The sequence below is a fragment of the Penicillium mononematosum genome (genome assembly GCF_028829835.1).
Source record: "Penicillium mononematosum strain IBT 11891 chromosome Unknown utg000002l:1.0-8112719.0:1.0-8118358.0, whole genome shotgun sequence".
Classification (NCBI taxonomy): Eukaryota; Fungi; Ascomycota; class Eurotiomycetes; order Eurotiales; family Aspergillaceae; genus Penicillium; species Penicillium mononematosum.
Window position 1 is genome coordinate 5,989,828 of NW_026643272.1, and position 27,711 is coordinate 6,017,538.

Consider the following 27,711-nt stretch of genomic DNA (forward strand, 5'->3'; position numbering starts at 1 on the left):
CCAAGCCTCCGTCAGCCCTAAGCCTGAACGAGATGCATGCTTATTAGCCCAAAGGAGTGTCCGGAATGATTTCTTCAACAGGTGCTTGACGAGTTGTCTCACCTTTTACGCATTTATCGGAACTTCGTGCAGATACTCCAGAGGAGAAGGTGCATCTCCACACCAAGTTTTTTATCAGGCCGTTTTAACATGCTACGATAGGCAACCCTTGGGGAGCTCTGCATGCGAGAAGATAGTCGAATTGCATAGCAAGTATATAGAGGGCGACAACAGACGTACAGGATTGTTTCTATGTATTACTTAGGAAGGGACCAAATATTCGTGATTCAATTGTGGAATCCGACATCTACCAGTTGGCCAACCTTTGCAAGCATAACAATGGCCCCATTCGTGCCCTACCACTACTCAGCCGGCCAGTCTACTATTGTCAAGTATGTAATTGGCTCCTACGCCTTTTTGCTTATAGAACAAGATGTCCTTTGGTAGCTAACATAGTCCCATCATCCAGATTTGGCGGTCTCCTCACCACCGAATTTCTCGAACCTCCACCAGGCCGTTGTTTTCTCTTCCCGTTGTTTTCTCTTCCGTCAGACATACCGCCACACCATTGAAGGCTCAATCCCGGAAAACCTGCGGAAGCTCATCAACAGCCCTGATAGACCAAAGGGTCCGCCCCCGCATTTTCACCAATTTCAAACCGAGTACTTCCGCGTCGAGAATGGAGTGCTCGGTATTTCAGTGGACGGGGTCGTCCGCCGCATCACTCCAGAAGATGGCGAGATCTCGGTCAAGGCGGGCAGTGTGCATAATTTCTTCATTCATCCAGATACTCCCGAGAGCATGACTGTCTACCTGAGTGCGTCGGACTCGGGGAACGATTACCAGCTCGATCGGGTCTTCTTCGAAAACTGGTACGGCTATTGGCACGATGCGTTGTTGCACGATGGAGGGATCGATTGGATCCAGTTTCTCGCGGTAATGATCCATTCTTGGTGCAAACTTCCCTTTGTCATCGGCTGACACGGTTGTAGATTCAAGACGGCGGGGATGCCTACACACCCGCTCCCGCATGGGTGCCTTTCCGCCGGCAGGTCGGATACTGGACCTGTGTGATTGTCGGCCGGTGGATTGGTGGACTCTTGGGGTATAAGCCGTTCTTCCGGGAATATACTACCGATTGGGATTTTGCTGTCGCCAAAATGAAGGGTTCTTTCTTCCAGCGCCATCTAGTGCATTCCGCATTTGAGGAGGAGAAGCCATGGGCAAAACAGGAAGAGCTGGAACCAAAGGCTAAGCCTGAAAATGCAGAGTTTGAGCCGTGGACGGAGGATATGTCCCCCACTCCATTGGCCCTGGACGCAGTTGCGTATCAGCAGGGGCTGATCAACGGCTTACAGCCTGGGTCGGCGAATGGATCCAACGGTCACTCGACTGGCGTGGAGAGCAAATTGAGCAGTTGAGCTCTTGGAAGCAGCGGCAGGCAGTTATTGATGATGCGGAGAAGTAGATATATCCTGCGCAACACCTGCTAATCTGCGTACCTCAGTTCGTTTGAATTCAATCGTTATTTTCACTTCTTGCTTCTTGTGTACGGCGAGTAAGGAACGAGCTCTTGGCTAACCGTCTAGTCTAAGATACGTTCAGAAAGACACTGTGGACAGTAAAAGGAGACGTCGCGACAAAGGCGAGGGCCTCACGTGGTGCCACCTGTCATAGATGGGTACAAAAGAATATACTTAGGTCCTGCTCCCCACTAATTCCTCTTTCTACCTAGACTATCAAACATAGAGGGACAGGACAGGAGGACTGACCCTAGTGCTCCAGGGGCTATAGGGCACCAATGGACCCCTCTTAGTATCATCCAACGCTATAGCATACACTTGACGCCAAACTATCCACCAGGCAATGTTCCAATCGTACTTCAGAGAGCATTACGAAGACCTGATCGATAGTAGCTATGCAGGTAAAATTGGATGCACCCATAGACAACATATGCAGCCGTTAGAGTTCTATACGAGCAGACTCCGATTCTCCTTTAGGAATCCAAAACCATCACCCAGCTGAGTTGCGATCAGAATAGGTATGGTCCCCGTTCACCGCGTTGATGAAAACCTTAAGCATAGACAATAGCTCTGTCCTGAGGAGCACTTTCTGGCCATCTGTCAACACTATGGACATCCTACAGTTCGCACCAACGCACCTTCTGGCAATACTATTTAGCAGTACTAGCGCATTGATCCTCGTTACATATCTCCTACGTGCAGGTCATCGACCCCCAGAGCTCCCGAACGGTATATAAGGGCAATGATAACACGAGACTTTGGCTTTGTATCTAACGTCTACCCAGGCCCTCCAACCGTTCCACTATTTGGAAATGAACTGCAGGTACCGAAGTCTGATGCGCATTTTCAGTAGAGACCCAGTTTCACCGCGATGTATCTGGGCAATATGCTAAGTAATTCGCATAGGTTCTCTCGGTGGGCTAAGGAATACGGCGGTTTTTTTACACTGAAACGATATAACAACACCACCATCGTCATCAACGATCAGAAGCTGGTCAAGACACTACTTGACAAAAAGAGCAACATATATTCCCACCGACCGGCATCACTGGTATCACACTTGATCACGCAGAGTGACCATCTTCTGGTTATGCAGTATGGGGGACCGATGGCGCATGTTGCGTAAAACCATCCACCAATACTTCATGGAGCCTCGGTGCGAGCGCGACCACTGGAAAGTTCAAGAGGCCGAGGCCAAACAGATGCTGCATGATTATTTGACCATGCCGGAGGATCACATGCTGCATCCCAAGCGGTACAGTAACAGTATCACCAACTCGCTTGTATTCGGTATTCGCACAAAAACCGTCCACGATGAGTACATGAAGAAGCTCTTCTATCTAATGGACAAATGGTCCTTGGTGCAGGAGCTGGGCGCTACCCCGCCTGTTGACTCGTTTGCTCTGCTGCGCTACGTGCCCCAGTGGCTGTTGGGAAACTGGCGGAATCGGGCGATCGAAGTGGGCGATCTTATGCAGTCCCTTTACAAGACCGTTCTAGATCAGGTGAAGGAGCGCCGTCAACGTGGTGTCCAGCGAGACTCGTTTATGGACCGGGTTCTAGATACACTGAAGCAGACACCACTCTCCGAGAATGAACTTCGATTCCTAGGAGGAGTTCTGATGGAAGGAGGCTCCGATACCTCGTCCTCGCTTATATTGACCATCATTCAGGCCATGACTAAGTATCCGGAAGTGCAGGCAAAGTATGCCAATCAGGTCCTTTATCCCAATGTGTTCAAGCACATAACTAATGCAGTGGTATTGCAGGGCCCATGCAGAAATTGACTCCATTATCGGCCATGACCGGTCCCCGGCTTGGTCTGACTGGTCCAAGCTGCCGTATATCAACATGATTATTAAAGAGTCCCACCGGTGGCGTCCCGTCAGTCCCTTGGGCGTTCCCCATGCCGTCGCAGAAGGTCTGTTTGTCCCATCTGATCCCTCTGCCAGCGAAAAAGCAAAACCAACCCCAGAAAAGGAAAATGGCTAACGATCCTTCAAGATGACCACATTGATGGGAAACTCATCCCGCAAGGATCAAGTATCGTTCTCAATGTCTGGGGCATGCATCACGACAGTGAGCGATGGCAAGAACCCGAGCATTTCCAACCCGAACGCTTCGCCGATTTCCCAGCCTTAGCTTCGGCCTACGCCGCCTCCGAACGGCGAGATCACCTTGGTTACGGGGCGGGCCGGCGGATCTGCCCAGGCATCCACTTGGCTGAACGCAACAACTTGATTATCGGCGTTGCCAAATTGCTCTGGGCCTTTGAGTTCGTTGAGCCACCTGGTAGCGACAGTGACATTTCAGCCCACTCCGGTGCTAGTAAATGGTTTCTTCATTGTCCCAAGGACTATGGCTGCGCCATCCGTCTCCGGGCACCGGAAAAGCGGGAGACCATTATGCGGGAATTTGCCGAGGCACAAGAGGTTTTTGCTCAATTTGATTAGCTAGATTAGAGGATATGCACTAGAATGTGATTATCACCCCCTTCCCCTCTCGATTGCGTGTTTGTTTGCGACCGTTCTGGTGAAGGCATCTACGCTGCTATGTATGTCAGCTCGGCATCAAACCCTATTTTTTGTGCCGATCACCGGTGTAGTCAATGCACAATGTTTCGGTGTGGATGCATTCAATTTAACTGTAGCTCCCGATTGGTGTGGCATCCTTTTGTCTGACATCTGTCTTACTTCCCGTGCTTCAATCGATTGGCTACTTTGCTTCTAATCGCACAGGATATTCGTTCGAGTATTAGTTCAGAGGGCCGAGAAAGCAAGGACTTGCGCGGATTAGTATTACCGTATGGCTACGATGTCCTCTCCCGAATAGGCAATTGGGACCCTTGCCCAAAAATAGGATTCTGATCCCTGCACGTACATGATGATGCACTTCGTATTATAGCATGGCAAACGGAATATTGGCATGTCAGTTTCTGCAGGTGACGCATGTCACCCAGAGGAGCAGCGGAACAACAGACTCACTCCGATTCCACAGATTGGAAGCAACATTTGAGATAAGGTGATGGCCCTAGCACGCCTTAGGCTTTGGAGTTTATGGAGTTGTTTGGATAGGACGTGGGGGTGTACCTAGGTAAGGACTTATGGTAGGATTTAATTTAATCTGATTTTGTACTAGTCTTCTTTTTCTTCACGCCTATGCACAAACAATTTCGATTTCGCCTGTTTCGATCTGCAATGGGAATGATATATCATCTATAGTTACTAGTGTATTCTCTACTATAGATGTCCCACATATATATCCTACCAATATAGGGCTAAGCTTTTTCATTAGTACTATAGGCAATCTAAGACTATCTATAGCAGGATTTGAATCCCTGGAAGGTTATAACGGTCGAAGGGTCTCAAGGTCTATTACCTTATCTATCTCACTTGGACCAATAGCACCATCTCACACGCTTAAGATTCAAACAATGAGAACCCGGGGAAGTGGCGAATGCGTCCTTGGCGCTCATAGCAGATAATAGACAAGACTAGTGGAAATTGCATGCACCTAGGTAGGATCCAGGTCTTTTGGCATTTCTTATTCCTTCGTTAGTTCTTATGCAAATGTCTCGTGCTCTGCAGGGAAAGCCGATCTTCTCAGACTTCCTGCATGTACTTTTGTCCTCAGGCCAATATATGCAACCTCAGGCACCCAACGCCAACGCCAACGCCAACTCCAACTTACTTTGCTTTTGCGCGATCGACCCCCTCACCCCCTCCTCATCTAGTCTTGAGGAATCTGGAAATTCCTTTTAAGACTCCGACCGCCGTTTGGAGTCGCATGAACCTGGTCTGAATGAATATCTGAATTGTTTTGTCCTCCACTCCACCGCTCCGTCATGTACTCCACTTTCTCCGCCAACTTCAATACCACGATCGACGCCTCCCGTGACAGATCGGCCACGCCTATCACAGCTCCACGACCCAAGCGCAGCCAGGTCGCTCGGGCGTGTGACTGGTGTCGGCTCAATCGCATTAGATGCGATGACAAGCAACCATGTCAGAACTGCTTGAACCGAGGAGGTACCTGCAGCAACACAAAGCCACAGGAGGCCACCTCGCTCCCGGCTGCAAACCGGTAGGAAACCAATATCCACTTCCCTCAGGTTCGCAGTGATGGTTGTAAATGGCCTACTGATCCATATGGATAGAGAGATGCAACGGTTACGGAATAAAATCAAGGACCTGCAGGATCAAATCGCGAAACTCAAAGAAGGACCGGAAATCCAAACAGACACGGGTTTCGCGACGCCCCCACTGTCGGATGCTGCCCACACCTCATTCGATTTTGCGGAGCTCACAAATACTACGGAAGGATGGCAAGGAGTTCAGCAGACGGGCCAGATTTACTACGGGCCCTTGTCGTCCTCATATTTTGTATCCCGAATCAGTCGCCATCTCTCTCAAGCACTTGACCAGCCATTGGAAGATGCGAAGTTGGAGGCATGCATGGCACGCTTTCATTATATTGCGCCGACTCATCAACCCTCTCGATGGGATGCAAGCCCGGCCAGCCAGACGGATCAACATCCGGACGAAAACGAAGAGGTCGAGGATCTGACACGGTTACAAGAGGAACACTTTCTCGCACTGTTCTGGCAGTCCTTTCATTGTGTCTATCCTGTCCTCGACGAACGCGAGTTTCGGCAATATTATGACTCATTATGGTCCAGCTCGGCCGATAATATGTCAACCAGGAAGCCATCCGCCTTAGTCGATGCGCTATTGGCAATCTGTATGCAGTACGGCAGTACGTTTTTCGTCAGTGCGGACAATCAGCAGGGAGATATGGAGTCTGGGTGGCAGGCCAAAAACGCAAATCTAGTCAGTCGAACTTACTACCAGAGGGCCCAGAGACTTCTGCAGAGTGAGCTCGAAAGTCCAACCATCAAGGCCGTGCAGAGTCACATCTTTTCGATTGTCTACTTGTACAACACTTCCCTGTTGAATACTGCGTATGTTAATCTAGGTGCCACGGTTCGAATCGCCCAAGCGCTGCGGCTGCATATGCGCCCGCTGGACGGGACCTCCCCCGAGCAGCAGGAGCTACAGCGTCGCATTTGGTGGACACTCTATCGACTCGACAACCAGGTTTCGATGACCCTTGGTCGGCCGCCACTCATTCATCTGTCCCATGTCAGCTGTGGGTTGCCCGGAGATGGTCGTGAGCACGCCCAACTATCTGGCACAGTCCTCCTCTCCGATCATGAGGACATCAGCTGGCTTAGCTTCCATGTGCAGTGCACCAAGCTCGTATTTCTCGTCCAGGGCGTGCAGACAGCATTACACCGAAAATGTTCCCAGTTGCTGAATGGGGAGAAGGCCAAGGATCTATATGAGGACCCGCGCGTCCTTGAGACCTTGGCTGAGTTTCTCGGACAGGAGATGACGGCCATCCATAATTGGGTTCAAAATGTGCCGCAGAACCTATGTAGTGCTCGTAAGGGGACGGGGGCCCCCTTCTCCACCAATCGGGACGCTCTGAACCTGTGTCCATATAGTCCGCTCTGGCTGCAGCGCCAACGCGTCCTGCTGGAGCTCCACTATCACCATCTTGTGATCTCGACACTGCGCCCCTTCATCCGATTCCCTCCCGTAAGGTCTTCCACGACCCCACGGACCGACGGTTACAATATCTCCTGTTTGAACCACGCCATGACGATCACCAGTATCCTAAACCAAGTGCTCTCCGGGACGGATCTCCTTCGCGGCTGGTCGTGCGTCTTTCAATTCCAGTGGGATGCCATCCTGTGTACCTTAGGCTTTGTGCTCTCCAATTCGGTTTGTCCCCCGACTCCTTCTGCCCGTAAATCACTGCAGACGGCGATTAGCACGCTAGAACTCGTGAGCGATCACATTTTGGCAGCCAAAAATGCGGCGCAGGTCGTCCGCGAAGTCTGTTGTCAGGCGGATCGACTCATCAACAGCGTCCAACAAGCTCTGACCGGGCGACCAGCGCCGCGTGCCAGCCAGTCCTTGTCCACCAAAGTCCAGAATCAAAGGCCGTCGAACCAGACCTCATTCGTCGAGCCCGGACGATCGGAGGCCCGGTCCAACTCCCTTAAGCGAGCGCTGCCACCGACTACCCTGGAGGAGTCCCATCAGCTAATGCCCAACTTTGAGGAGCGTATGCAATTAATGGATATGATGCCTATTGGGTCACTAGCCGAGCTATCCCCGACTTTGGGGACGACGGATTCTCTGTCGATGCCGGCTACGTCTGCAGACATGGTCATTGGCACTGAAGCTCAGTGGCTGCACGCTAGTACGATGATCATGGATTCTTGGACCACAAACTCGTGATTAGCCGTGTGTTTTCTCTGTTTTCATTTCTAGCCTTTCTGTTTTTATATTTTGCCCGTCTTGGGTTGCCTTGATACATAGTCACTAACCAAGCAGCGGGCCCTGCTAGGTGGAGAGAAGTAGAAAGGATACGAACTGGGTTTATAACTGATTTATAATACATATCGACGTCTCACTGATGTATTTATTCCAATTACATGCATATTTTTACCTCTGCTTTTTGACTACTTGGTGATATGCATACTACTTATTGTTTTTCGGGGGAGACATGGCACTCTTCTCGCATCGGCTACTGGAGAGCTAAAATTGGATTAATTATACTCGATAAAGCTGAAATGAAGTGTATAGCCATTTGATCGTTGTGCGGTTGTATCCGTATATATGGAGGTGGAGAGTGGATAGTTGCCCTTCAAAGGCCGCATATAGTAATCTAGGAATAGATGATCCCTCACCAATTTCATTTACACCCCATTGATGTATGCTAAACTATCAGCCCCCTTTTCCACTTGGACATCTGGTTAATTTGGACACGACACATCCACGTCGAACTCGTGGACCCCACCGGAAATCTCGCAATGGATGCCTCGTATGCAAGAAACAGCATATCAAGTGTGACGAGCTGCGGCCCTCCTGTGGAAACTGCGAGATTCCCAAAAGGGAATGCCACTACTTGAATGTAGTGAACAAGTCCAGGAAATTATCGTACGATCAAGAACTCGCTACTTCGGATCTGGCGTCAGATGGAAATCATATCGCCACAGTCGCATTCGCCCACCTGGAAAGATCCGATCCTCACATCCACGAGGCAGATGAGCACCAAATGGTACAACCACCTTATCGGCGTGCAGAAAATTATTGAGTTTAGGCCAAAGTGATGATCTTCTTTTGATATAACAAGGTTCCACAAGCTGAGGGCCTTTTCTTTAATATATGCGTCCTCTATATAGGGCTTTACACCTGCCCTACACCACAGATGCAAGCATTGCTCGGTTGACTGCGATATATATATATACGTCAGCACAGACCGTACTGTTCGGTTTAGACAAATCATGCTGACGAGGCACAGGCCCTATATTTAAGTCAGCGATGGAGGACGTTCACAACCCACACAGCCATTTAAATGCTGAAAACGCCAACAGGTCAATTGGCCACCGTCTTTTACAAGAGCAGTCCACAAAGAACACACCGCGGTGATAGGATTACGGAACTTCCAGGGCCAGCCTGATTGGCGGCCAGCCGATCAACGACTAGTTTGACAAGTTGTAACCTGACCAGCCGGAAATATTCATAACTCATTGATGCATTATGTATTGACCTATGTCGACCTCGGGAGGTATCGAGTCCGATTATATAATATAACCTATCTGCAAGAGGGGAAAAAAAATGAATCGACAGCTCAGAGATTCGAACTCTGGCCTCCGAAGAGACTCGCTTAGCAGGCGAGCGCCTTAACCACTCGGCCAAACTGCCGGACTATGGGTTTTTCCTTATCCGAAGCGGCACACGACAGACGCTACTTGGATTGCTTTTCGACGGAATTTGGTCTACGTCGGTAGGAGCACAGTGCCAAAGTAACCCAGTATTTCTAGCCACGGATTCGCTCCTGCAGAATATTTCCTGGCGGTGATTGGGGTCTCGTTGATGGACGGCAACAAACAGATATTAGAGAATTTGTAATGGCGACTTGGTTGACAGGCCTAGTCGATAATTTATATTGGGGATAGATTATGGAAAATGAATTCTTTCGAATGTTTCATATATTGCACTATTTCCCTCAGCAGATCCCACCTGTGCATGTATGCAGGGCCAGACCCACTTGGTGATTAAGATTAGGTTAACTCGGGAACTCCCGCTCCCAGACCGGAAGGGGATTCGGAGTTGGTCGGACAAATAGTGAACTGTCCATGGGTAATTGTCAAACTGACAAAGATAAGTGCCCCAAAAGCATAATGCATTGTCATCAAAATGTCTCCTTCCAGCGCCGCTCGCATTTTGAATATCCAGGTACGCTTAATCAATATGGACATCGGTACTTTCGGCAAGCTCCAGTGGATAACGTACATTTTTGCCTTCCATTCTCGGTTTATTACGACCACATTGGGCAGTAGTACCCAGAGAGCTGATAAGATTCTCCAAGCCGCTGAATAAATGCAGTTCGGCTCGCTCCCCATGCCAGGTGAGACCGTTCTCGAATGCCAAACCCCAGATCAAGTGGATGAACTGATCATCAAAACCGAAGATGCCGAGAAGGATGCAGGCCCGCGCCGAGAAATTGTCGGCATGCGGTCCCTGCTCGTCCGCACTGCCGTTTTCTCTGCAACCTGCTCTATGGCTTGGGCAATACCACTGTGGCAGACATCCAGGGTCCCATTGCCGGTGACTTTGACGAGTACAATCGGCTCGCTTGGCTCCGGGTGGGCTTCACCTTGGGATCGGTGGCTTTTATTCTTCTGCTGGACAAAACTTACGCCATATTTGATACGAAATGGTTTTTTCTCGGCTGCTTGATGGAGCTGGTCATTTATGACTGTAGCTACGTCTCGCGGCTGTTCCACAGTCCCAACCTCCATGGGGTCTTGCCCTGGGCGTCTCGTGCATTCTTGAGAAGGCATTTATATTTCGACCAGAGCTGCTCTGGCGCAGGTGAGCTTGGCCAACCAGATCTTTGGATTCCAGTGAATGAAGGACACATTTACAAACGTTCATTCTTCAAGTCGGCGAATATTACAGTACCAAAGTCTTCTAGACTTTTATCCCAATACCAGGGAAGCACAGCCGATGCTTGATCAACATCCAGCATTATAGCAGAAGGACACAATATTTCTGCATGGACGACGATCATCCTTAAGGAGATTCGGAGAGATCTCCTCTTTCGGAAGCACCACGCCAGGGTTTGATGTGATGAGAAGAATAAGCGCCTACAAATGAATCCACCATTCGGCAAGCACACATCTGCAGGCATATGCGTGCAGATTCCGCAAACATACCCCGCAGCAGTCCTGCAGACATCCTCTACGTCGTGGAACTCCTCTCTCGCGCTCGCGCGCTCGCTCTTCGGGGGTGCTCCGCAATCCCTGCAAGCCTCACTTGACACTGTCAACTCACCTCCGGAGGTCCTGCAGGTATCTAATTAGGGAGGTGTGGCCGCCATATGCAAGGTAGGAAGACCGGCAGTCAGTCAGTCGGAAATGACATTGTTGCCAGAGGTCTGTATTTGAGAAATGAAATCCCATCATCAAGTGCTTGTTTGCAAAATGATCAGCACTACCTAGAAGTGCTCCCCAAATGACCATCATGGCGAAAATCGATGTGCATCATCATTTTTACCCTCCGGCCATGCGCCATGGTTAGTCCCACTCGTATTGGAGTGAGAGCTCCGTTGGCTAACCTTAGATAGCCCTTGATCGTGCCGGAGGCGATCCTCGGGCTGGTACACTCCACCCTGGACGTTGGAGCTGGACCAGGACATGGCTCGACGAATGAAGGTGACCACTACCATTCTCTCCATCACTGCCCCGGGGCCAGGCATCGAGCGTGATGCTGCTAAAGCCGCCGCTTTAGCGCGCAGCTGCAACGAATCTGCCGCCGCCATTCGGAACGCTCAGCCGCTCCAGTATGGCTTCTTCGCATCGGTACCCTCCTTGTTCGATACAGCGGCCGTTTTGAAAGAAATCGACTACGCCTGCACCAGTCTGCGTGCTGATGGGGTCACGTTGTTTACCCGCTATGGCGATGGTCCCAATTACCTGGGGCATGCAGCCTTTCGACCCGTATGGGCTGATCTGAGCCGCCGCGGTGCTGTGGTGTTCATCCACCCGACCCATCCGGTCGATACGCAGCTCGTCAACCAATGGCTACCGCAGCCCATGTTTGACTATCCGCATGAGACTGGCCGGGCCGCTATGGATCTTCTGACGAGTGGGATTCTGCAAGACTACCCGGGATGCAAGATCATCCTCTCTCACGCAGGCGGCACCTTGCCATATCTCATCCATCGGGCGGCTACCATGCTGCCTTTTATGCCACGCACGCTCGGTCTAAACTGAAGAGCTGGTGGAGGCTGCCCGGACCTTTTATTTCGACACAGCGATCTCCTCAAACCCTGTCACGTTGAAGGCGCTGTTCGAGTTCGCTGCGCCTGGCCATGTGCTCTTCGGCAGTGATTTCCCCAATGCCCCGCACGACGCGATCCAACGCTTCACTGACTTTCTCGGGGCGTATGAGCTGCCGGGGGAGACCAAGGGACAAGTATATAGCGGGGCGGCATTGGAGTTATTTCCGCGGCTTAAGGAGATCCCAGATAAAGCGAGGCTCTGAAACTAGGCTCAATGCTAGCTTTAAATAAGAAGCTACTGGAAGAGAATTGGAGTCAAGCATGATGAGACAACGTTGCGATTGATCTAATGACTATTTATACACATAATATGGATATTCATGGATAATAGTAAAGGATTGGCTTCCAACGCACCATCCTATCGACGGACAATGTGTAAAATTTGGGGCTTTGTTGGTCTCACTTAGGACAACCATAGCTTGTCTCAACAGCCTCATGTTCCAAGGAGAGCACAGATCATCCAGATCGTCGTTTTCCCTCTTCGTGGCATCCGATACTCGCTATCAGGTTACCATGAGATTGCCCTCGTTGTTTTGGGATGATCAGGTGCCCTACTTGGGATATCGTATCTTTTTCGCTTTTATGGTCAGCTGACTCCATAACCCGACGCTCAACTCCACAGGAAGAGTGTTTCTCCAAGGGGAATCTTAGCCAGCATACATCCTCCATTGGGTAATTGGGGTTTCTTTGTTGGTTGCAACCAATCCCGTGCATGATGCACCTGCATCACCCCCTCGTCTGTCAATCTATAAGTCAGCATACCTCACTATCATCTCGATGCTGAAGAAATAAAGCCCTGTGGAACTGTTTCAGTATCAATCGTTCCTATCAACTATGGAGCCATTATTGCTGCTACTCCTGGTTTTGTTGCCGGCTATCGTGCTCGTACGATATGCCTTCATGTATGGCCATCGGATAAGTACCATGCCTGATGGTGAGTTATCGTCCCCAAAGTTGACTGAGAGAGGGGTTTCTCATCTGGTATAGGTCCACCTACCCTACCCTTCATTGGAAACATTCACCAGATCACCAAGAAGTACACCCATATCAAGTATGTTCGATAACCTCCCCATTATCCTTTGAAATACGCAAGAAATTCTCACCGCCACTGTTTTGCGGACTTCAGGTTCACCGAATGGGCCGCCCGATATGGCGGGCTGTACATGCTCAAGATCGGTAATGGCAACATGGCCGTCATCACCGATCGCCGACTGGTGAAAGAAGTCCTCGATCGCAAGAGTGGCATCTACAGCCATCGGCCCCATTCCTTTGTCTCGCACGATCTCATCACCAAGGGAAATCATCTACTGGTCATGCATTATGGCGGCCAGTGGCGCACCTTCCGACGACTGGTTCACCAACACCTGATGGAGACGATGGTGGAAAACCATCACACCCAGATCGTCAACGCCGAGGCTATACAGCTGGTGCGCGACTATATGCTCGACCCGGAGCACCATATGGCCCATCCAAAACGATACAGTAACAGTATCACCAACTCGATCGGTAAGTCTTCCATAATAGATTCGCTCCTGGAACTCCCTAAAGTCCTATCACAGTTTTCGGAATCCGCACAGCCAATTGTAAGGGATCAAACATGCGACGGCTTTACAAGCTTATGGAGGAATGGTCGGAGATGATGGAGACCGGCGCAACACCACCGGTAGACATGTTCCCCTGGCTGAAACTGCTGCCACAGTGGCTATTCAATAACTACATCACCCGGGCGAAGGCCATCGGCGTGCAGATGGAGACTCTCTACGTCGACATCCTAAACAAGGTCATTAAGCGGCGAGAAGGTGGCCACAATAAGGGCACCTTTATGGACAAGGTCCTGGATAGCCAGGAGAAACATAATCTCCCATGGCACCAGTTAGCCTTTATCGGCGGTGTTCTGATGAAAGGCGGCTCAGACACTAGCTCCAGTCTCACTTTGGCTATTGTGCAAGCGTTGATCCAAAACCCCGATGTCCAGCGAAAAGCACATGCTGAGATTGATGCCGTGGTCGGCCACAATCGGTCGCCTGTATGGGAGGACTTTGAGCGACTTCCTTATATCAACATGATCGTCAAGGAAGGCCACCGGTGGAGGCCTATACTTCCACTCTGTTTTCCCCATGCACTAGGAGAGGGTAAGGCCATCTGTTTCTTCTTTCTTTTCATTTCTGTTATTTGCCGTCCCTTCTTCCAAGTTATGAGTGTCTTCTAACCATACCAATACTTACAGACGACTGGGTTGATGGCAAATTGCTCCCCAAAGATACCATAGTCGTGATCAACACCTGGGGGATGCACATGGATCCATCGCAACCCGATGACCCAGCTGCTTTCATCCCCGAGCGCTTTGCCAATCATCCTCAATTGGCTCCCGATTATGTCCCGGGGACATGGGAGCGTCGCGACCACTACGGGTACGGTGTTGGGCGCCAGATCTGCCCTGGCATCCACCTGGCCGAGCGCAACATGTTCCTGGCCATTGCTAAGCTGCTGTGGGCGTTTGATTTCCAGCCGGGAGAGGGCCCCATTGATAGTGATCCGGTGACTGGGTACCATAACGGCTTCCTTTACTGTGCCAAAGATTATCCTTGTCGACCTGTAGTCCGCAATGAGACCATTCGGGCTACCATTGAAAGAGAATATGCCACTGCGACTGCGGATGTGTTTTCGCGGTTTACTGAAGGATAGTTGGTAGGCAAGACAGTTGCGTTCAAATTACTGACGGAGCTATGGTGAGGGAAGAGAATGGTCGATTTTTGTTTCTCGTTTTCTAGGATTCTACTTTTTCAATTTCTTCTCTCAAGTGCTCTCTATACTGAGTCTAGTTTTACGATAGCCTGGGCCGAATTCCAGAGTCTGTCTTACCTCAATACTATGAGCAACATGCCCGTATATCCGCGGCGAACACGCCCATTACCTACAGAAACTACCGGTAGGGGAATGGACTTTCAAGCAAGTTATTTCTCGGTGCCCCCTTTACGGGAATTATGATACATTGGCTTGCTACTTTGACACAAAAAATATTACACCGACACCTCATTTGAGATGCCGTCAAACTCCAACCCTTGCTCTTGGTCAGTGCGGTTTATCGTCATCAGATGTTCCCAATGCTCGGGATACTTCTGACTGGCCCATTTCTCCACCTCATCTTTCCAGTATTGGTACGGGATAGCGTTGTAGAACAGCCCGATGCTAGGATCTATATTAGCGATTATAGCACAGAGAACAGAGGAATGTACTCACGTATTGCTTGTAGGAGGGATGCCGATCTCAGCTTCCATGTTATCGATAGCCTCAACGGCCAGATCAAACTCGCATTGCGCTGCCAAGGCCTCCATATATGCCGAATAGAGCGGGCGATTCGCAGTGATCTCCAGTTTCTTCACTTTAGTCATCATCTTGATGGCCTCCTGGACACCATTGTGATGCTTCTGGCAGACCTTGAAGAAAATCGTGATAGTCTTGTGACAAGGGCCTTCCTCCGACTTCAGAATTTGTCGGAAAATTTCCATGCTCTTTTCTGGCATCTCGCACGCCGCATACGCCATCATCAGACCGTTTAGGATTCTCGTGTTGAGATCCACTTCAAGATCCAACTTCAACATATTGTGCACAAGCTCCAGATTGGTTGCATCTGCCGTGCGAGCCAGGCCCTGGAAACAGCGGGCGTAAGTGTCTGGCCTCAGGGCGCCGACCGGGTTCGTCGGCTTGGCGCATATGTCCAAATACCAAGACGGCGAGATCACTGCGCTTCCGGTTGAAGAAGGAGGTCATGATTTTGGTGCGAACTGGGACCCACGTTTCCGGGAACGCAATCTTCAGAAGCTCATATGCATTCCACACGTCTGTATCAGACTGGCTTTTGTCCATGATGTACTCTGCGAGAGCGTCACGTATCGGCATCTTCTGTTCGTCGCTGTAGCTACCTAGTCGTGGACGTAGCAACTCTGAAACAGCATCGAGGTCGTGGCGGTAAAGGAGCATGTGTGTCAATGCGGCAATGGTCGCAGGTTCTAGGTGCACATTCTCTTGGAAAAGAGGGTCTAGCAGGGAGGAGATTTGGTCGAACAAGGCGTCCTTTTCCTCGGATCGACAGAGCATCGCGATGAGCTTGTTTGCAATTGGCAGGTTGTGACTCGTGAGGTAAGTCGGGTCAACCTTTTCTTCGAGGATCTTCAAAGTCTCGCCGACATCGCCGGCCTGGACGCGAGACTCTAATTCTAAGACGTGAGTCTGGCTATCTGGGACAAGACCCCACTGGCCTGCGAGCGTCATGAAATCCGAAGCCAGCTGCGGGTTCTGCGCCGCGTTTGCATACTGGATAAGGTTATTAACAATGTCAATGTTGATGGAGCCCTTGAGCTGAGAGTTCTTTGCAGTCCATGCATGAACCTTTTGCGCAAGAGTAGAAGCATTGCTCCCCTTTGCTGCTTCCCAGAGCAAAATGATGCCAGCGGTGTCTTCGTTGGGCTCATTGGGAAGAGACTTGAAGATCTCCTCCGCCGATTCTGCACGCGAATTCAAGAGATAATATTTAATGAGAGCCTCTCTCGCAGCCATAGAGGGTTCCGAGCCATCGGCGATTGGAGAGTCGTAGACAGTTTGGGCCGCTTTCCACTGACCGTGGTCGACGAGGAATCTAACTATCTCTCCATGGGTGGCCTGGTCAAACTTGTTGCCATGGTTTCCCCACTCATCAACAATCTTCCGCACTTGTCGCAGATCGTCCTTCATGGCAAATCCTTTCAAAATTGTGAGCCAGGGCGACGGCACAGCCTTGCTCATTTGACCCCAAAACTTCAATAAGGTATGTCTAGCATCCTCGGGGTTTCCATTCATAGCCAGGATATTGATATAGAGAGCAAGGGCCGGCCGGCTGATCTTCCCCGGACCGAATCCATGATCGAGGTTTAATTCTTGATATGCGTATCGGGCAAGGTTCATCACAACCTCGCGAGCCTGTGGAGCACAATCACACTCCGAGAGTACGTCCAACACTTTTTCAAGGTTCTCAGTCGAGAAAACATTCTGCCAGTCTTCTTCTTCCATTTCGGCCTGCTGGGCCCTTAGATGTTTGAAGGTGACGATCAGCGCGCGGGCTTGGAAATGGCTGATGAGCATTGGTGTTTCAAGCCGCATTGTGAAAAAGGTTTGGAAAGCCTTTGCGAGAATATCACTCGGAGGAGTTCTGCTTCTATCTTTGAGTGCCCTCATCAAGTCAGCCATTGGTTTCAGGCCCTTTTCAGAGGGCAAAGTAGATTGTGACCGCTCGGGGTCAGAGCTGAAGACAAATATGTTGCGTCGCGATGTATAAGGGAGGCTGTGCATCGCAGGTCGTACTCGGGCAGGCGTGATTGTGTGCAATAGGCGATTTCGGTGGCATTGGGAGAACCGAAGTGGTTCATTGTTGATGATTGCCCGGAAGACCCGTCTAGTGAGATGGGACTGCATTATGGATAATATGGGTGGAGCTTATAAGCTCAGGTGAGAAAAGACGAATTGGACAAAAGTGTGTAGTTCCAGGTTGACTTGCATGGAATCATGAAAAATGGGGGTTCGCGACGCGGAGAGATCTGGAGGCGGAAGAAGTCTTGGCGAAAAAAGATCTCATCTCCGCGTTGCCCGGTCTCCCTATCACCGTCTCCAACGTCTACGACTAATCGGGAATTGAAAGGTCAAGATGTCTTTGAACCTATTTTCTTCGCCGTCATTGCTCCGCAATGCCGCGACCACAGCCAATGTTGGCCTGTCGCTCTGTCGCTGGAGCTCAACCGCTGCCATGAGCGCTTTCACTTCCCAGCGCGGCACAAGCTCACAGAGTATGTGATAGACCCGATACACCTAGATGATTTATTTGTTGTCCCGATATATGATATGGGAGTACATTCATTTGAGTGTAATTAGCGACTGACGTGTTGCGATAGCCTCCCAAGTGGTCCAAAGACGCCGTTTACCGAGTCGCCTCAAGTTCCTCGAGGACCAGAAGGCGCAAGGCGAAAGCCGAGCCCTTGAGAAATACCAAACCCGTGACTTCAAGGCTGGAGATATCTACTCCCCTCACGACCTTAGCCCGGCCGAGATGAAGAAATGGGGAAAGCGCCAGAACCCTCAGACAGATGCTTTCGATGCATTGAACCTGAATCCTATGGATTTGTACAAGGTACGGAGTCCCAAAGCCGATGGAGCCATTGTTTGTATGGAGTATATACCATGATGGACAGCCACTAACTGTTCGCTCTTTTGTTGTTACAGAACTTCTCCGTCATGTCCGAATATATGACCAGCATGGGCCGTATCAAACCCCGATCTGTCACCGGTCTTCGACCTGTCAACCAACGCAAAATTGCCAAAGCACTCCGGAGAGCCATCGGCATGGGTCTTATGCCTAGTGTTCACCGACACCCCGAAATCCTCGCATCCGAAATGCGGGCACGTATGGAGGGTCCTGGGGGTTTCTAAGCTGAACATACTACTTTGGAGTCATTGTTTTTGGGACCTTAAGCAGATTTTGGGAGATTTCCTTGTACAAGTACCGGCCGGTGCCTGGTGGAAGGGGCACGACTTCGTGTATTATTACTCTTAGCGCTATGCATTGATTTTATTAGGAGTTATGACTTCCACCTTTGTGCGGAAATATTTTAAGGTACCAGGTGTATTATTGCTGATCGTTAGCGAAGCACCCATATCATAAGGGGGTCCTGTGTCACGTGATCTGTATTCTACTGGACCCCCTAAAAAACCGACTGGCAATAATTTCCTTTTCTATCATTCTTCCCCTGACTCTAACAGAGTCAAAACGGTAAACAGATGGCCGCCCCTGCGTATATCTTTGCCCTCCTTGGGGTGAACGAAAAGATCAAATGGTCCCTTAGACCTAGTCATTACTAGAATTTGGGATACTTCCTATTAAACGCAGCTTCTGACCTTCAATGGTTCTATCACCTTTTACTACACTATATCTCACATCCCACCTACTAATCTAGCAAGTGTCCTAACTTTACATATATCTGAAAGAAAGGTGGTTAACCTTTGCCTAGAGAGGTTCAAACTCATACAAAATAGCAGGGCTCCTTATCAGATTTGTATGGTTTCATTACTTTTACTCAAAGGTTTTGACCAAGGCAATTTTTATTCAACATATGGAGTATGTACTTTCACATAAACAGACAGAAAAGACAAGAAGGACAGGAAACAGGTGTAAAGAAAGCAACAAAGGAAACATTGACAGCAATACTGCAGAAAGAAAGTAAAGGAGGGCGGCACGAGAGAAAGAAAGGTCTATATTTATGCTTGCTGTTTGGAGCAGCAACTCAGGAAGGGTCATTGATGCTGAGTCACTGGAGGAACTGCTGCAGGGATACGTTTTGCCCGCTGAGATCCGCAATCTGGTCCACCAGGGCTGCAATCTCAGAGGCAATCTGGTGTGCACTCTCCTCGTTGAAGACATCCGTGTCATACATGACAGTGAGTCGGTTGCAGTTGTTAAGTGCCTTGGCGACCTCCACCACCAGAGCGTACGGCTGGTACATGCGGACGTTCGATTTTGCCATGACCAGCCACCGATCGGACTCGGATTCATCACTGTTCGCAGCAGGTTCAAATGGTTGGTAGAGAAAAAGGCAACGATTGCTTGAGGTAGTCCGCGATAGACCACTTGCATTGAAAATTTCATGCAGGCCGACATCACCATGCTCGGTAATTCCCCAGAATATATCCTGGACGGTCTCCAGGTAGTCGCCGAGAGCGCTCTGAGGATCGATTTGGGCACGGACTGGGAGGAAGTTGGCCAAGGTGCCATTGATGGTCTGGGGATCGACATCGGCCATGTCCACGTTGCGACCACTAAGAAGATAATCAAAGCTGACGTCGTTCTGGCCACTTGCGCGGCAAAGCCAGAGTTGATAGGCGGCTTGAAAGAGAATCGGGATGGTTACTCCCTGTGCGCGAGCCACAGATTCCAGGTTCCGGGGGAAAGTCTCCCGAACGGCAGCGGTTATCTTCGGGTTCTCTACCTGGGGCCAGCTGTAATGCTTGTCTTTCATTGTCTCGGCCCAGAAGCGCAGCGATTCGTGCTTGTCTGACTGAAATATGAAATCGGCAAAGTCCTTGAACTCACCATGGCTGGGGATTGGCGTGCCTCGACGGATAGCGGCAAAGTGGTCATCAAATGTGCGAAGCAAGGTTCCATCGTATGCAGCATGGTTCATTTTGATGGCCACATCCCAGCTATTGTCGGAGTGCAGGAGGATGGCATATTTGATGAAAGGCTTCCCAAATTGGAAGCGCTCATTCCAGAACTCCTCGACGATCTTCGACTGCTCCTCCTCGCTGTCGCAAGGAATGATGGGTACGTCCAAGCCCGAGTGCTTCATGACAACACCCACCCACTGGGCCTCCGAAGTACGAAGCCAAGAGGTGCGCAGAATGTCGTTGATCTCCGTCAGGCGACTGGTGTTGTGGATCCAGTCCTGGTAACTGGCGGATTCGGGCATTTTACGAACAGCCATGAGCACCCACATCTGTTCGGGGCGGTCACCCTCTTCGAGAAACTGGGCTTGTCCTGGGGGAGATGGATAAACTTGAAATAGTCAGCCACAATCATCTAGGTATGAGATCTCAAAACACAGCAGGTCGTTGCTTACTATATTCAACATTACCACCGATCGTCAAACCATGCTCGTGAATGGAATCTAGCACACTGGCCGGCGCCTTGTAGCTCGGCCTCAGTACTTGAGTACCTCTTGTGTCAAGGCGCATCATTGGCGTGAGATTCTCCAAGACCGGATTCTTCAGTATATCCTTAACACTGAGGAGGTATCCAGCACTGCGGGCAACGCTAGCCAGGCCAATAGCGGCAATGGAGTCGCCACCCAGAGATAGGAAGTGGGCTTTCTTTCCAATACCAGATGAGGGGAGACCAAGAACCTTAGACCACATGTCTTGCAGTCTGGACTCTTCCTCAGTCTCCACGGGAACAACCTCATGTTGGCTCCTGTCACCCTCAAAGGAATATTGGCTGATGGTATGTGTGTCCAACTGCTCAACCCACTTGGCGAGAAGTTTCCGATCGGTCTTGCGAGAGGGCATCTTGGGGAAGTCTCCAACGGGGAGAATATACTTGGGAACCATGTAGTGGGATAGGGTATTGAGCCCCGCTCGCAGGTCTTGAACATGAGCCTGATGGTCACCAGGTTCCTGGATTTCACAGGAACCGACGGCAAAGATGCAGAAGGCAACGAGTTGCTTCTTACCATTGTGGTTGACTGCCAGGACGACCGCTCCTTGAACCAGTCCTGTCTTCAGGATCGCCTGTTCGATTTCCGTCAACTCGATGCGATGGCCGTGGATCTTGACCTGGTTATCCTTTCTGCCCAAGCATTCCAGCTCGCCACCAGGGAGCCATCGCGCCAGATCTCCGGTTCGGTACATGCGATCGGTGCCCAATGTATTCTCCATGAACGCAGCCTTGGTAAGGTCCTCGCGGTTGACATACCCGTCGGTTACCTGGGGCCCAGCCACACAAAGCTCACCAACTGAACCATAGGGTACCATGGTAGTACCATCAGGGTGCAGGATGAAGGCCATCACTGTTGGGAATGGTGCGCCGATGTTGCTCGGACGACCGCTAGGATCAACCTCTTTCGTCGTGATTACCATCGATGTCTCCGTAGGGCCGTAAACGTTGAGGATACGGTGGCCCGGACTCCAGCGTGCAATGACATCTGACGTAAGAGGCTCACCACCCACGATCAATGTTTCGAAAGAGGGAACCTCGCTAGGATCAAGAAGCTTTGCGACCGTTGGAGTGAGGATCGCCTGTCTGGCTGACATTGCGTTGATGACTCCTGGCAGGTCCGATTGCATCTTGTCCGAAGGCGCCATGCACAGAGTTCCACCGGTGCTGAGAGTGTTGAAGATATCCTGCACCGAGGCATCGAAAACGTAGTTGGCAAACTGGACCGTTTTCCATTCGCCAGAATATCTGCTTTCGGCAACCGCCATGCTGATGACCGCCGCCGCTGCAGCACGGTGGGGCACCTGTACACCCTTTGGCATGCCCGTGCTGCCGGACGTGTAGATGATATAGGCGGTATTGTCAGGAACAATGTGAACCGTAGTAGGGGAGGCAGGGAACTGATCGATCTCTGGCGTATCAATCCGAACGATATCCAGATTCGAGATAAAAGAGAACATATCGGCATAATCGGCTTCAGTCAGTATAGTTCGTGCCTTAACATTGTCGATGATGAATGTGTTGCGGTCCACCGGATTATCCGGGCTCAGAGGCACATATGCGGCCCCAGCTTTCATCACACCGAGTATCGCGACGATGGTGTTGATAGATTTCTCCAACATCAGAGGGATGGCGTCTCCGACGCGCACTCCCTTTTTGGTCAGGTAATGAGCAACGCGATTGGCGCGGGCGTTCAACTCTGCATATGATAGCTGAATTGTTCCATCCCAGTCGATGGCGTGGGCGTCAGGAAATCCTCGGGCGTGATCCTCAAAGCTCGCATGCAGAAGCGAAGGACGGGGTACATGCAGACTCTTCCTGTTTGAAATTTCGTTGTACAGGAATTCGGTCTCTGCCTCCCCAATGATGTCCAGGGTTGAGAGACGTTGCGTTGGGGTATGCATGAATGCCCGGAGGACCTTTTCGTATGACTCAAGGAGGAACTCCACACGGCGAGGCTCCATCTTTGATGAGAGCTTCATAACCAGTGCCTCGTCTTCATTCTCAACTTCCAAAGTCGTGAATTCGGAATCCCAGGTGGGCCGATCCCCGTAACGCTGGAAAACCTGGTCGACTTGATCCCCATCATGGTCTTTCACCAGAATGTTCACCATTGTATCAAGACCACTCGCTGGAAGGTGTCCCGCAGCAAGGGCATTGCGCATGCCATGCTGCGAGTGCTTCAATATTTTGGACAGATTGGCCTGGACGGTCTGGGCTAGCTGTAAGAGAGTTGTCTCGGGTGCCACATTCACTTTCTGGGGCACTGTAGTCAGAGTAGGACCATCGAGGCGGTCAACATCAAGCACGGAAACATCACGACCGGAAAGAGTGGTTGCAAACACCACATCAGCATGGCGAGTATGGTTCGAGAGAACAATAGCCCACGCTCCATACAGGACGGCGCCTAGTGAGAGCCCATGGAGTTGAAGCGACCGGCGAAGAGAACCCTCGGAAAGCTTGCGTTGGGCAACTGTTGTTTGGGTCATGGGCACGGTGTTGATAACGCTTGGTTCCGTGCTGGTAAGATACGCCCTCCAGAAGCGGTCATGCTCGACTGCTGATGTAGTCGCGTTATGGTACACGAAGTGTTTGAACTGCGGCCGTGGGCGGAGCTGAAGACCCAGGTAGACGTCGGCGACGTCCTGGTACACGAAGCGATGCGACCAGTAATCAAACAGGGCGTGATGCATAGTGACAACAAGAACTTGCCCGGAGACGATAGCCACTCGAAACAAGGGACCGGAAAGGGAGAATGGTTGCTGCTTATCTCGCGCAAGGTATTCCCCAATGTCTTCCGTATACTCCACCCAAGGCAAAGCAATGTCGTTTCGGACCACCTGGAGCAGGCTGCGGCCCTGGGCCTTGAACGATGTGCGGAGGATGTCGCTCGACTCGAGAACGGCATTGAAGCTGTCTCGCAGCTTGCGGATATCAAGACGACTAACATCCCACGTTCTCTGGTAGGTATACATTCCTTGGTCCTCACCCAGACTAGCGAGCAGGCTCTCTTGCAAAGGAGTGGCTGGATATGCGTCGCTGATGTGAGGGTCTGCATGGAATTCCTGCTGCGCTTCGGGGTCTCGAACGAGGGCAAATGGCTGGAGGTCCTCACAGCTATCTTCCACGACTGTCACGTAAGATACTGTCTCCTTCAAGGTGGCGTTGCCGAGTACATCCCCAAGATCAATGGCAAATCCGCGTTTGCGCAGCTCCGACGTGACTTTAATACCTTCAATTGAAGTCCCTCCCAGCGAGAGGAAGGCAGTGTCACGATTGATAGACTGTTGCGGCAGACCAAGCACTTCGGCCCAGACACTAGCGATCTGCTGTTCGGTTGGGTCGGTGATAGCCTCTACAGCAGCATCTGAAGCTGCCGCTTCAACCAGGCCTTCCCACCCTTTCGCAAGTGCTTCGCGCTCAATGGCGCGAACATCCACTTTTCCATTTCCATTGGTCGGAAGTTTCGACATTTGCATCCACAAGGAAGGGACCATATACGCCGGCAGCCTTTGCTTACTGTGGTCACGGATCGAGGAAACCATTCTGCTCCACTGATTTTCGGAAGTGCAGACGATCGCTGCCACCAATACGAGTCGTTCTCGCATCTCAACGGCAACTGTTGAACAACTTTGGACAGCTTCATGTTGGGATAGAACCCGGTTCACCTCCGCCGGATTGACCTTTTGCCCGTTGAGCTTGACTTGGAAGTCCATGCGGCCCAGGATCTCAATAGAAGTGTCTGCATGAATCCTAGCGACATCCCCCGTCCGGTACATTCTTCCCATGCCGAAGGGGCTTTCCACGAAGGCCGCCGCGGTCGCTTTCTTAGCACCAGTGCTCGAGGTGAGGTAGCCCAATGCTAACTGCGGTCCCACCAGGCACAACTCACCTGCGACGCCCATCGGGGTCAGCTCGGTCGTGCCGGGTTTCAAAACATACGCTTGCGTAGTGTCTGTGGGGCGTCCGACGATTCCAGGGTTGCTGCTGCGTGAGAGGCGCTTTCCGAAGTTCAGTTGGGCACATTCACTCAGGCCGAACGTGTTCCGCAAATCGACATGATCTGCCCAGGTGGTAACGAGCTCGCGGGAAATGCTCTCGCCCACCAGCGTGACCTGTTTCAAGTTGGGTACATCATTGGGCTCCATGAGAGACAGTGCCGACGGCGTGATCCCGAGGGCATCCACCTGCATGGTGCGGATGGTGTCAGCCAGGCGAGTCGTCAGGCTTTGCTTGGTGGCTAAGAGGAGAGTGCCTCCATGGGTCAGAGTCGACAGCATCGTCCGCTGTGCGGCAGAGAATGTTGGATTATAGAACAACAACCAGCGCTGTTTGCCACTCAATGTATGGTAAGCCATTCCATTTGTGGCCGCCCCATGAGTGACAACCGCACCCTTTGGCATACCAGTTGAACCGGAAGTGAACACCACGTAGCATGGGTCCTCACTGGCGATTTCGATGTCCAGGTTCGCAGAAGTTTCTTCCTTGCCCGGGGCAAGCATATAGTCTTCGATTGCGAGAGCACTAGGATACAGACCTGCGTAACGACGGCTCGTCAGGACCATAGTCGCGGAGCAAGTTTCGATGATCCAACCGTTCCTTTCAAGGGGTCCCTCTGGATCGAGCACCGTGTATGCTCCACCCGACTTCAGAATGGCGAGTACAGTGATTATTAAATCAGTAGAGCGGTCGAGACAGACTGGGACGACCTTGCCCATGAGTGGAGGTAGCGCGCGTGCCATCCGATTCGCGCGAGCGTTGAGCTCTGCATAGCTGAGTGGGGCGTCCTCCTCAAACTGCACCGCGGCGGCTTGAGGGCTGTGCATGGCCTGTTCTTCAAACAGACGGGTAATGGTCGATGTTTGGTGAGGACGAGCCAACGCCTTGGCCGTGTGCACCTGGGCCAGCTTTTCTTCCCACGAGCCCAGTTCGATCTCCTCCAGACGAGCGTGAGGAAGGTAGAATTTATTGAGCGCACTGTAAAGGGCATGGGAGAAATGGTCGAGGAGAAGCTGGGCATCTGCGGTCGCCGTGAGGGGCGAGTGGCACAGCGTCAAAGTGATGACACTGGTCCCATTGATGAACATTGCCAGAGGGAATGGCGCCAACTGCCCGGCCAGTGTCGGTCCATTCGGATCCGGGGAGTATCTTACAACCGACTCAATGGGATTTGTGAGTCCCTGGGATAAGGCGTTGTATCCCAGGTAGGCATGCGGGGATGCTGCCTGATGGAAGGTGGTGAGGCGGTTAGAAAGGCCGACGAACGTCTCGTCGCTGGACACCGACAATCGGACGGGATAAGTGTGGTCGAGGTATCCCACACACGAGTCGGCATCTGGGAAGCTTGCATCGCGCTCCACGGCCGCGAAGAGAACATCGCTGGCACCGGAATGGCAGTGCAGACATAGGCCCAGAGGGTTTCAAAGATGAGTTTGCGTGGCAGGCCCGAGGCATGCTCAATCTGAGATAGCCCCGGGTGGGAATTGTCATCGAGATGGAGACGAAGAGCCTGGCGGTCTTGAGACACACTCAGGTCCGTTAGTCCTGTCTCCCAGGGAGAGCAACGGCTGGCACAGCACCACTGAGCTGAGCCTTCCAGAACGCAATGCTGCTGGCCGTGTCTTTTGTTTCTTTAAGGAAACGTTGGTACGTCGCCAGCGGAGTGTGCTCCGGCAAGGGTAAACCGCAATACAGCAGGACGAAGTTGCGCTTGATAATCTCGAGGGAGGTACCGTCGACGGCTGCCCGCCGTGCACGGAGTGTCAAGCGATAGCTGCCGGTGCTTGGGTCGCGACAGACAATCAACTGTGCCAGATCATCCTCCGCTGGAACATCCGCCAACGATGAGTTGGAGGAAGAGACATTGCTCCCAATCGGTTTAGTATCCCACTGGATATCCGGAGTGCGATACACCACCCGCTGATACGTCTGCCCCGACCGGGGATCCGACCGGAAGATCGTACGAAGGCCACAGTCTGCGTTTAGGTGTTAGACATTCTGGGAATTCACGCTAAGCCAAGAAAAGTGGAAACTCACGGTGGGAGCAGATCTGAGTCCAGCTCGACTTAATTCGATTCACATCGGGCGCAGACTGCCGTGGCAAGATCAGGGTGATCTTGCACCAGGGCATTTCGTCAGATTCTAGGATTTGGCATTGTGCCGGAGTCGCCGGCCATTCCGCCTCCAGGTCATGACCACGGAGCAGGCTCTCAATGTCGCCCAAGTGCTGGTCGTACAGAACTTCCGCATGGCTGAAAGGATCAGCGGACAAGATGTCCATGGTGTTCATCTGTACGAGGCTCATGATGGCGATGTTGATAGTAACTTTTGTCTTGGTGTGAGATAGGAAGGATTGCGAGTGTTTCTCCCAAACGATGAATGCCTTTGCTGGTTTCTGTTTCAAGTGTTGATGGGTTGACTACTGGGTGCCTCCATGCCCCATTCTTTATAGACTTTTCTTAATCATGGTCAAACCCATCCTAAGCATCGCCCGTCCCAGTAACTCAGAAGGTTTCCGTGCCATGCTGTGCGCTATGTCCCCCTCCCCTCAGTAGCAGGGCCCGGCCCCGGGATCGACGTACTGACTTGGTCGAGGTGGTATGCACGATCCGGAACCTGTCTCTTGCGCCATATCGGCCAGGCATGTACAGGAGGCGGAAATGACTAACAAACGTCATGGTGGCATCCAGTATAGTTGCCATCAGTGTGTTAGGCCCACCACGAGTGCACGGACGCGTCCTTTGACATCTCGGAGAATTTCACGAGATGATTGGGTTTGTGCAGACACACGATCGGGCTCTTCAGATCGACAACTCCACGTGCCAAGCATGCAGTGAGAGGAGGAGAAAGAGAGAGCGCCGCAGCGGAAACACTGCGGGGCCACTGACCCGGAAAGCCCTAATTGCCAACCACCGACGGAAGGAATCACCGGAAATACCCAGGTGATTGCTTCAGCTCGCTGGCTCATCTTTGACCTTCCGGGTCCATCAGATCCAT

The 27,711-nt window shown here is 51.4% G+C and overlaps 11 protein-coding genes across 11 annotated transcripts; 9 read left to right on the forward strand and 2 right to left on the reverse strand.

The window, feature by feature from the left end:
• Window positions 1-378: 378 nt before the first annotated feature.
• N7519_004055 (uncharacterized protein) lies at window positions 379-1,460 on the forward strand (the record flags this gene model as incomplete). The annotated part of the gene is made up of 3 exons (XM_057290831.1): window positions 379-474; window positions 496-975; window positions 1,032-1,460. 3 exons carry the CDS (start codon window positions 379-381, stop codon window positions 1,458-1,460), a joined length of 1,005 nt encoding a protein of 334 aa, XP_057152033.1.
• A 710-nt stretch (window positions 1,461-2,170) lies between these two features.
• N7519_004056 (uncharacterized protein) lies at window positions 2,171-2,415 on the forward strand (the record flags this gene model as incomplete). Its single annotated transcript, XM_057290832.1, has 2 exons — window positions 2,171-2,291; window positions 2,348-2,415. The coding sequence occupies 2 exons, from the start codon at window positions 2,171-2,173 to the stop codon at window positions 2,413-2,415; spliced, it is 189 nt and encodes a 62-aa protein (XP_057152034.1).
• Window positions 2,416-2,433: 18 nt separating this feature from the next.
• On the forward strand, window positions 2,434-4,015 carry N7519_004057 (cytochrome P450; the record flags this gene model as incomplete). Its single annotated transcript, XM_057290833.1, has 5 exons — window positions 2,434-2,556; window positions 2,583-2,635; window positions 2,659-3,267; window positions 3,332-3,483; window positions 3,567-4,015. 5 exons carry the CDS (start codon window positions 2,434-2,436, stop codon window positions 4,013-4,015), a joined length of 1,386 nt encoding a protein of 461 aa, XP_057152035.1.
• A 1,391-nt stretch (window positions 4,016-5,406) lies between these two features.
• Window positions 5,407-7,870, forward strand: N7519_004058 (Zn(II)2Cys6 transcription factor; the record flags this gene model as incomplete). Its single annotated transcript, XM_057290834.1, has 2 exons — window positions 5,407-5,645; window positions 5,719-7,870. 2 exons carry the CDS (start codon window positions 5,407-5,409, stop codon window positions 7,868-7,870), a joined length of 2,391 nt encoding a protein of 796 aa, XP_057152036.1.
• A 1,965-nt stretch (window positions 7,871-9,835) lies between these two features.
• Window positions 9,836-10,018, forward strand: N7519_004059 (uncharacterized protein; the record flags this gene model as incomplete). Its single annotated transcript, XM_057290835.1, has 1 exon — window positions 9,836-10,018. One exon carries the CDS (start codon window positions 9,836-9,838, stop codon window positions 10,016-10,018), a length of 183 nt encoding a protein of 60 aa, XP_057152037.1.
• Window positions 10,019-10,039: 21 nt separating this feature from the next.
• N7519_004060 (uncharacterized protein) lies at window positions 10,040-10,378 on the forward strand (the record flags this gene model as incomplete). The annotated part of the gene is made up of 1 exon (XM_057290836.1): window positions 10,040-10,378. One exon carries the CDS (start codon window positions 10,040-10,042, stop codon window positions 10,376-10,378), a length of 339 nt encoding a protein of 112 aa, XP_057152038.1.
• A 416-nt stretch (window positions 10,379-10,794) lies between these two features.
• N7519_004061 (amidohydrolase family protein) lies at window positions 10,795-12,187 on the forward strand (the record flags this gene model as incomplete). Its single annotated transcript, XM_057290837.1, has 4 exons — window positions 10,795-10,992; window positions 11,268-11,300; window positions 11,356-11,905; window positions 11,958-12,187. 4 exons carry the CDS (start codon window positions 10,795-10,797, stop codon window positions 12,185-12,187), a joined length of 1,011 nt encoding a protein of 336 aa, XP_057152039.1.
• Window positions 12,188-12,818: 631 nt separating this feature from the next.
• Window positions 12,819-14,669, forward strand: N7519_004062 (cytochrome P450; the record flags this gene model as incomplete). Its single annotated transcript, XM_057290838.1, has 5 exons — window positions 12,819-12,918; window positions 12,972-13,035; window positions 13,111-13,490; window positions 13,544-14,116; window positions 14,212-14,669. 5 exons carry the CDS (start codon window positions 12,819-12,821, stop codon window positions 14,667-14,669), a joined length of 1,575 nt encoding a protein of 524 aa, XP_057152040.1.
• A 335-nt stretch (window positions 14,670-15,004) lies between these two features.
• On the reverse strand, window positions 15,005-17,432 carry N7519_004063 (uncharacterized protein; the record flags this gene model as incomplete). Its single annotated transcript, XM_057290839.1, has 3 exons — window positions 15,005-15,173; window positions 15,225-15,688; window positions 15,711-17,432. The coding sequence occupies 3 exons, from the start codon at window positions 17,430-17,432 to the stop codon at window positions 15,005-15,007; spliced, it is 2,355 nt and encodes a 784-aa protein (XP_057152041.1).
• Window positions 17,433-17,661: 229 nt separating this feature from the next.
• Window positions 17,662-18,440, forward strand: N7519_004064 (mitochondrial 37S ribosomal protein bS18m; the record flags this gene model as incomplete). The annotated part of the gene is made up of 3 exons (XM_057290840.1): window positions 17,662-17,800; window positions 17,906-18,141; window positions 18,234-18,440. 3 exons carry the CDS (start codon window positions 17,662-17,664, stop codon window positions 18,438-18,440), a joined length of 582 nt encoding a protein of 193 aa, XP_057152042.1.
• An 875-nt stretch (window positions 18,441-19,315) lies between these two features.
• On the reverse strand, window positions 19,316-27,019 carry N7519_004065 (uncharacterized protein; the record flags this gene model as incomplete). The annotated part of the gene is made up of 5 exons (XM_057290841.1): window positions 19,316-20,559; window positions 20,624-25,989; window positions 26,037-26,232; window positions 26,295-26,690; window positions 26,752-27,019. 5 exons carry the CDS (start codon window positions 27,017-27,019, stop codon window positions 19,316-19,318), a joined length of 7,470 nt encoding a protein of 2,489 aa, XP_057152043.1.
• Between the last annotated feature and the right edge of the window lie 692 nt (window positions 27,020-27,711).